Source organism: Ovis canadensis, chromosome 5 (genome assembly GCF_042477335.2).
Source record: "Ovis canadensis isolate MfBH-ARS-UI-01 breed Bighorn chromosome 5, ARS-UI_OviCan_v2, whole genome shotgun sequence".
In the NCBI taxonomy this organism is placed as follows: domain Eukaryota; kingdom Metazoa; phylum Chordata; class Mammalia; order Artiodactyla; family Bovidae; genus Ovis; species Ovis canadensis.
In genome coordinates, this window is record NC_091249.1 from 54,970,152 (window position 1) to 54,979,731 (window position 9,580).

Sequence of the window (9,580 nt, forward strand, 5' to 3'; positions counted from 1 at the left end):
GAAGAATGTGCATTCATCTCCTCCTGCTAGAGCACCAAAATTTCAACTAGCTGTAGAACAACCATTGACAGGAGGATGCTGGAACCCACCAAAAAAAGATACTCATGCCCAAATACAAAGAAGAATCCTCACCAAGATGGTGGAAGGGGCACATGATGATCAAATCAAACCCCATACCTGCCAAGTAGGTGACCCACAGACTGGAGAACAATAATACCAAAGAAGTTCTCACAGTATTGTGAAGGTTCTGAACCCCACATCAGACTTCACAGCCTGGAAATCTGACAAAGGGACTGGGAACCCCTAAGGAATCTGTCCTTGAGGGCCAGCAGGATTAGATTATCCTTCCAGAGGACTGATGGAAACAGAGACCCCAGTCTTGGAAGGAACAAACAAAATTTTATGCATAACAAGATCTAAAGGAGAGGCACAGTGACCCCACAAGAGACTGAACCAAAACTACCTGTTAGTGTTGGAGGGTCTCCTGTGGAGACATAACTTGGCGGGGGCTTACTGCAGGAACTGGGGCACTGGAGGGTACACCTTGGCATAAACCCTCTTGGAGTTTGTCACTAACTCTACCATAAAACCCATAGACCCCACAGCTGGGTCAACTTAGGTCAAACAACTACCAGGAAGGGAGTGAAAATCCACCCAGCAGCAGATAATTGGATTAAAGCTTTACTGAGCAAGGCCCTGACCACAAGAGCAAGACTCAGTTTTCCCTATCACCAGTCCCTCCCATCAGAAAGTTTACAAAGCCTCTTAGCCTCATCCATCAGAGGGCAGACAGAAGAAGCAAGAAAAAGCGCAGTCTCACAGCTCACAGTGGCCAAAATAAAAACCATATTGCAGAGAATTAATAACAACAATAAAGCATAAAGTTATGCCCCAGATGAAGGGACAAGATAAAATCCCAGAATAACAACTAAATGGAGATAGGCATCCTTCCAGAAAAAGAATTCAAAATAATGATAGTGAAGATGATCCAGGATCTAGGAAAAAGAATGAAGGGAAAGATCAAGAAGATGCTCAAAATGTTTACCAAAGACCTAGAAGAACTGAAAAACAAACAGAGATTAATAATACACTGGGAGGAATCAATAGCAGAATAACTGAGGCAGAACAGATAAATGACCTGGAGGACAGAATGGTGGAACTCACTGCCACAGAACAGAATATTAAAAAAAGAATAAAAAGAAATGAAGACAGCCTAAGAGACTGCTTGGAAAACATTAAACACATCAATATTCACATAACAGAGAAAGAAAGGACCTGAGAAAATATTCGAAAAGATAATAGCTTGAGAACTTCCCAAACATGGGAAAGGAAATAGTTAACCAAGTCCAGAAAGCACAGAGAGTCCCAGAAAGGATAAACCTAAGGAGGAGCACACTGAGACACATAGTAATCAAACTGACAAAAATTAAATACAGAGATAAAATATTAAAAGCAACAAGGGAAAAGCGACAACATAAGAAGGAACTTCCAACAGGCTATCAGCTGATTTCTCGACAGAAACTCTACAAGCCACAAGGGAATGGCATGATATATTTAAAGTGATGAAAGAGAAGACCCTCCAAAAAAGAATACTTTTCCCAGCAAGACTCTCCTTCAGATGTGATAGGTAAATAAACAGCTTTCCTGACAAGCAAAGATTAACAGAATTCAGCACCACCAAACCAGCTTTACAACAGAAGCTAAAACAATGTCTCTAGGCAGGAAACACAAGGGTAGGAAAAGACCTACAGAAAATAAAACTCCAAAAACTAAGAAAATGGCAATAGGATCATGAATAGCAATAATTATCTTAAATGTAAATGGATTAAATGCACCAACCAAAAGACATAGATTTCCTGGGTGGAATACATATGCATATATGTACTTCCACTTACCACATAACTCTGTTTGACCCTCCCAAATTGTATGCAATTATTTTATATTGTTCAGTTAATCATGGACTGGTTCCAAGTTGGGAAAGGAGTACATCAAGGCTGTATATTGTCACCCTGATCATTTAACTTATATACAGAGTACATCGTGTGGAATGCTGGCTGGATGAAGTATAAGCTTGAATCAAGATTACTTGGAGAAATATCAATAACCTCAGATATGCAGATGACACCACCCTTACAAGAGAAAAGAAACTAAAGAGCCTCTTGATGAAAGTGAAAGCAGAGAGTGCAAGTTCAGTTCAGTCACTCAGTCATGTCTGACTCTTTGTAACCCCATGAATCGCAGTACACCAGGCTTCCCTGTCCATCACCAACTCCCGGAGTCCACCCAAATCCATGTCCATCGAGTCGGTGATGCTATCCAACCATCTCATCCTCTGTTGTCCCCTTCTCCTCCTGCCCTTTATCTTTCCCAGCATCAGGGTCTTTTCCAGTGAGTCAGCTCTTCGCATCAGGTGGCCAAGAAAATGAAAAAGCTCACTTAAAACTCAACATTCCAAAAACTAAGATCATGGCATCTGGTCCCATCACTACATGGCAAATAGATGGAGAAACAATGGAAACAGTGACAGACTTTCTTTTCTTGGGCTCCAAAATCATTGTGGATGGTGACTGCAGCCATAAAATTAAAAGATGCTTGCTTCTTGGAAGAAAAGCTATGATCAATCTAGACAGCATATTTAAAAGCAGAGACATTACCGACAAAGATCTGTCTAGTCAAAGCTGTGGTTTTTCCAGTAGTCATGTATGGATGTGAGAGTTGGACTATAAAGAAAGCTGAGCACTGAAGAATTGATGCTTTTGAACTGTGGTGTTGGAGAAGACTCTTGAGAGTCCCTTGGACTGCAAGGAGATCCAACCAGTCCATCCTAAAGGAAATCAGTCATGAATATTCATTGGAAGGACTGATGCTGAAGCTGACGCTCCAATACTTCGGTCACCTGATATGAAGAAATGACTCATTGGAAAAGACCCTGATGCTGGAAAAGATTGAAGGCAGGAGGAGAAGGGGACTATAGAGATGAGATGGTTGGATGGCATCACCAACTCAACGGACACAAGTTTGAGCAAGCTCCAGGAATTGGTGACGGACAGGGAAGCCTGGCGTGCTGCAGTCCATGGGGTCACAAAGAGTCAGATGTGACTGAGCAACTGAACTGAACTGAACTGAATTGTGTTCCCATTATGGCTTACAATTGTAATTACCTTTTATGTTTTATCTGGCTATTGATTGTGAGAACTGATAAACATATATTACTATTGTGATTGTGTAACTGTTACTTAACAGTGTCATATCATGATTCATTTCAGTTCAGTTGCTCAGTTGTGTCTGACTCTTTGTGACTGCATGGACTGTAGCACGCCAGGCTGGTCAATAAAAAAAAATAATAGAACTCTATATCACCAAAACTACCATTTCATAGAAAAACCTGTAATCACTTTTTAAAGTCCAGATGCATACCAGAATTCTCTTGGAATTTTTTGAAAAATACAAATGCTCAAGTATTGCCTTCTTTCTCCAGACTTCCAGATATGTTTCTAATGAGTATTCATGTTTAAAAACAACTGCATTATGTGATGATCTTTTACTTTTATTTAGTTTATTTCACATTTTCTATTTCATATTCAATAATCCCATTTCATTTTGCTTACATTCTCCAATCTGTCTCTTTATTTTGATGTTCTTTCTCAAGCCTGTATCAAGTGTAATAGAAAAGTTTCTGTATATATATGTGTGTGTGTGTGTGTGTAATATATACATTTTCTAAAACTCAAGAATTTTTGCCTAACTAAAAAATTTATGACATTTTGAATCCACATGTTTGACTTAGTATGAATAAAATGCTAGATATTTACTTAAAAATATATATGCAACAAGCAACAAAGGTTTACTTTACAGCATGAGAAACCTTAGTTAATATTTTATAATAACCTATTACTGAAAATAATCTCAAAATAATATACATATATATGTATGGATGTGAGAGTTGGACTGTGAAGAAAGCTGAGCACTGAAGAATTGATGCTTTTGAACTGTGGTGTTGGAGAAAACTCTTGAGAGTCCCTTGGACTGCAAGGAGATCCAACCAGTTCACTCTAAAGATCAGTTCTGGTTGTTCTTTGGAAGGAATGATGCTAAAGCTGAAACTCCAGTACTTTGGCCACCTTATGCAAAGAGTTGACTCACTGGAAAAGACTCTGATGCTGGGAGGGATTGGGGGCAGGAGGAGAAGGGGATGACAGAGGATGAGGTGGCTGGATGGCATCACAGACTCGATGGACATGAGTCTGAGTGAACTCCGGGAGTTGGTGATGGACAGGGAGTCCTGGCGTGCTGCGATTTATGGGGTCGCAAAGAATCAGACACGACTGAGTGACTGAACTGAACTGAACTGATATGTATAATTGAATCACCTTACTCTGCACCTGAAACACTGTAAGTCAACTATATTTCAATAAAATATACATATATTTTTAAAGTGCCTTATCAATATATAACAATAAACAGACTACAAATGTGAAGAGAAGACTGTTGAGGTCCCTTGGACTGCAAGGAGATCCAACCAGCCCATTCTAAAGGAGATCAGTCCTGGGTGTTCATTGGAAGGACTGATGCCAAAGCTGAAACTCCAATATTTTGGCCACCTTATGCGAAGAGTTGACTCATTGGAAAAGACTCTGAGGCTGGGAGGGATTGAGGGCAGGAGGAGAAGGGGATGACCGAGGATGAGATGGCTAGATGGCATCACTGACTCAATGGACAAGAGTCTGAGTGAACTCCGAGAGTTGGTGATGGACAGGGAGGCCTGGCATGCTACGATTCATGGGATCGCAAAGAGTCGGACACGACTAAGTGAACTGATCTGAACTGATGCTTACACCAGTTATTAATCAACAGAAAAACTGAAAGCAAACTATGGCTGCTAAGTCGCTTCTGTCGTGTCTGACTCTGTGCGACCGCATAGACGGCAGCCCACCTGGCTCTCCAGTCCCTGAGATTCTCCCAGCAAGAATACTGGAGTGGGTTGCCATTGCCTTCTCTGAGCAAACTATGGAGAAATTTTAAAAAATAAACCATGGGTTTTTTTGAGATTATTCAATCATTATAGGAAAAGTTAGAATATTATTGTAAGGTCGGACCCCGGGGGCCATGATGGGCCGCCCCTCCTCTCCCTCCTGCCAGCGAGAAAGTCCCCAACGGAGGATCCTCCCAGATCCCAGGGACCAATGACAGCACACTTCGCCAGTTGCCATGACAAGCCACCCCCTCCTAAGTCCCTAACGGAGGGAGCCTCCCAGATGCCAGGGACCAATGACAGCACACTCCGCCAGCTAAAGCCGCCCCACCCCAGCCACATAGAGAAACCTATCAGCTTGCGACGCCACGAACCAGCAGCCTATCCAAACCCCCATCTGCTAGCCCAGCCATCCCTCACAACATGCATATATAAAAAAACTTCCAACGCGTCCGGGCCTGCGGATTTCCTCGACCTGCCCCGTTCCGGTCCAGGAACCCCACCCGGGAGTGCTTCGCCATGAAAGCCCGTTAAACATTTTTTGGGTGTCTGGTCATCTTTTATCTAACAATTATAAATTTTAAAATATAGTTAGAATTGTATATTGCAAAATCAATGCAAACATATTATCATAGAAAACCCTGCATTAAATTAATGAAGAAAAAATAATGGCATGTTTTTTCAAATATGTTTACATTTTCATCTAATAATGAGAGTTTTTATTAATTTTTCTTTCCATATGTGTTACCACTCATGTTATTTATTGATTTCTTTTTGAAGAGTTATGCCTATTATTTTTTGGTTGTAGAAAATAGTGTATTTCTCTTTATTTCATTATATATATACCTTTTTATGAATTATGTTAGCATTTAAGTAATAATACATAAAAATTTTACTTTTTCCGGTGAGAAATTTTTTTCATATTACCTTTAAGTGTTGGTTTTGTTGTTATTTTGTCCTTGCATTTTTTTTTTCTCACAGTAGTCCTATCTATTGTTTACTTCCTTTACTTCATACATTTTTTTCCTCTCATTTTTCAGCTGTTTATTCTTTTCTTTTTTTTTTAAGTTCTTTTCCTGAGATTGGCTGCCAAGTATTTCTTGACAGCTATTTGATTTATTATGGTAGCAACTATTGCTGTCCTTGAAGATCGTCCATGTGGCACTTGAAGAGGGGTTCGGTTTGGAGTCATCCTCAAGGCCTCCAACCTAGGTTCCCACACATGCCCTTGAGAATGAGCATCTACAGATATTTCCTGGGAGACTTCTGGCCAGCACTTTGTCGTAGCCCTTACTAAGGATCTCAAGGATGACATTTCTCTTCTCCACAGGGTATTAGAATTAGTAGAGATGTTTCACAGCATAGAGTCTGGACTCTCCACCATGGTAATTCAGAGTCCTAAATATCCAGAAAAAACTTTAACTGTTTCTTGTTGTATTTTTTTAATGCTTTATTAATTGTAAAATTTTGTGTCATAGGGGCTTTATTTTGTTTAAATTTATTTAGATTCTGACATATGTATGTTCTTTCCTGTGTTGTGCTTTCTGGGTATAAAGAAGTGATGTTTTTATAAGTATGAGCTTTCCTACAGAACATCTTCTCTCCTTGGGCATTATAAATGAAAGCATGCATTTCTAAAAACATGTTCAATTGAATTCCCAACTCTTCCTTCCATTATTGAGTGGGGAACTCACATTAAGAAACTTCCAGAAGACAAATTCAATCAGACTTTTATGATTCTTCTTTCTGTTAAACAGTAGTCATTTTATTTCCTATAAAGATGTTAGATAGATGTAAATTGGACAGAGGTTGTTTGCAGAGACATCACTGATTCACTCAGAAAATTCTCTACATGGTTTTTTTTTTTTTTTTCCCTTTTGTGTGCAGCCATTTTGCCTTCAATCTAGGCTTTGGCAGTAAGAACAGCTCCAAACTTTATCTGTAATATTTGTAGACTAACAGCAATATTCTAGAACCAACTGAATTTAAATGAGCCTCAGTTTTCTTAAGTCTAAGTCACATACGAATTTGATTTTTTGTCTTCATTGTTTTCATGTTTTTTTTTTTACTTTGAAATTATTATGAAAGATGGAAGTGAACTTAATATGTAGATTAAATTAATCTCTCTCTAGTTGCACAGTTCTCTTAAAATACTGGAGATTGATAAATTGATCAATTCTGCTCTTTTTGAGAGAAAGAGACAGAATGACACACACTCTGTCACTTTCACTCAATTTCTAATCCTTTTAAAGAAAAGGGGAACAACTCTAAATTATATATGGACTGATCTGTTTAATGAAATATTATTTATTTTATCAATTTAGTAAAATAATATAGTGAAAATTTACATCATAAATGTTATCAATGTATCATAATTGTTTTATATTTTTCATAATATAAATGAGCCAATATAATAAGGCTTGTCCAGTCTCTGGTTTAAAATGGCATTGTGGGAAAGTGGTCATATATTATTTCCAAAATGGTCTCTATATTATTAGAGAGAGAGAGAATGCTTTATGGTTTAAGGAAACATATATTATGAACCAGTTTTACCCAGAGGATTAGATGGATCAAGTTTCAAGAAGTACAGGTAAAATTTATTTTAGATTTTAGAGATAAGCTGAGATTTACCAAGTAGACCAGTATTCCACGGTGAAATAATTTGTGTATGAAAGTTGATGGCATAGTGGAGGAAGAGCAAAGAGTTTTCTCTAGATAGAGCATAGAATTTTGGACTTCATGAGAAGAATGTTTGGAAAAAGTGAAACACTATTGTGGCTCAAGAATATTAGCTTCTTGTAGAGTTCTGTGTCTTTTACTATCCCTTACAGCATTGAATAAGAAAATTGCACTTAGAACAAATAATCCATAAACTAAAACCAACCCACTAAAACTATACCTACAGCTCATACCATTTATGAACTGAAAGCACTTCCCATTACCAGTGTCCTCATGGCCCCTTTCACATCTTTGTTTCTCAGAGTGTAGATAATGGGGTTTAAAAGTGGGGTGACTATGGTGTAGAAAAGGGAGACAAACTTTCCCTGGTTTTTGGAGCTACTTTTAGCTGGCTGAAGGTACATGAAAATGATGGTCCCATAGAAAATGATGACCACAAGCAGGTGGGAGGAGCAAGTCCCAAAGGCCTTGCTACGCCCTGCTGTTGATTTAATCCTCAACACAGCTCTCGTTATAAAGCCATAGGAGACTAGGATGAGTGACACAGGGACAATGAGAAAGATTACACTGGCCACGAATAGTTCTACTTCATTGAAAGTTGTGTCCACACAGGCCAGTTTTATGAGCACTGGCACCTCACAAAAAATATGGTCCAATTTGCGATGACCACAAAGAGGCAGCTGTACAGTAAGGGAGCACTGAATAAGGGAGGTGATGAGGCCACTGAGCCATGCTGTGCTGGCCAGGGATGCGCAAAGCTGAGGATGCACAATGGCTGTGTAGTGCAGAGGCCGGCAGACAGCAGCATAGCGATCATAAGCCATGACCGCTAGGAGAATACACTCAGAGGAACCCAGCCCAGTGGCTACATAGAGCTGAGCCACACATCCGCCATAGCTCATGTTCTTGTCTTTCTTATTCATAGTAACCAGCAACTGTGGGGCAACACTTGTGGTGAAGCAGATGTCTACACAAGAGAGGTTGCTGAGGAAAAAGTACATTGGAGTGTGGAGTTTGGGGTCCAAGTAAGAAACTAAAATGATGGCAGTGTTTCCCAGTAGGTTTAACATGTAGAAGAGCAAAATTATAACAAAAAGTATTCTCTCTAGTTGGGGCTGATCAGAAAATCCCAGAAGAAGAAACCCTTTTTCAGAGCTGCTGTTGCTTTCTTCCATTATCTTGCAGACTTCAATTCATAAAAGGGTTTATACTCTGGAGATAGAAAGTGAGGAGGTGAATATTATTAGTAAACTGCAATTGTTTCCAATATGATTATTTTTCTCTTACAACATTCAACCATGTTGTGGAAGAATGATAGCAGTTTCCTCAATGTATATTTTTCTCAATGTATATTTTTGACAGAAAATACCTCTCCCCATGTTTCCTTGAAGTAAATGCCACCCTAATAGGAAGAACTCTAACACAGACACCATCACAATGCTCGATTCTTTTCATTCCTAATCCGAAAGGGTATCATCTGCTTGACATCCTTCATCTAGCAGAGACATCTCTGTAAATTTAGTAATGTGCATTTGTGAGACTCTATTCTGTCAATTCATGGAGTTGCAAAGAGTCAGACACGATTGAGAGACTGAACTGACTGACTGATTCTATCAATAGTGGTTGCAGACTCCTAGAAGAGTCTGCTATTGTTTTCTAAAAAAATTATCCAATGGTAGACAAATGTGGAGGAGACATTGGGGAAAATAACAGTTATATGTGGAGAAAATATAGGTTAGATGCAAGAAGTGATGACATCCCAGGCATGGAAAGAAGTTTGAACCAATGTGGCCAAGAAGGCAACTCTTAGAGGTGGGTGGTCTTGAGAAGAGAGGAAAGAGACTAGATGAAAATAACAGTAGCATCACCATGATACCCACTAATTGGTTTGGACACTGGTGTTGACTTAACACAGAGTTTGAGCTACGG

General features: G+C 39.2%; 1 protein-coding gene across 1 annotated transcript; it reads right to left on the reverse strand.

Annotated features, from left to right (window-relative positions):
• Positions 1 to 7,887: 7,887 nt before the first annotated feature.
• OR2G6 (olfactory receptor family 2 subfamily G member 6) lies at positions 7,888 to 8,826 on the reverse strand. The gene has a single exon (XM_069592866.1). It carries the CDS (start codon positions 8,824 to 8,826, stop codon positions 7,888 to 7,890), a length of 939 nt encoding a protein of 312 aa, XP_069448967.1.
• Positions 8,827 to 9,580: the final 754 nt, after the last annotated feature.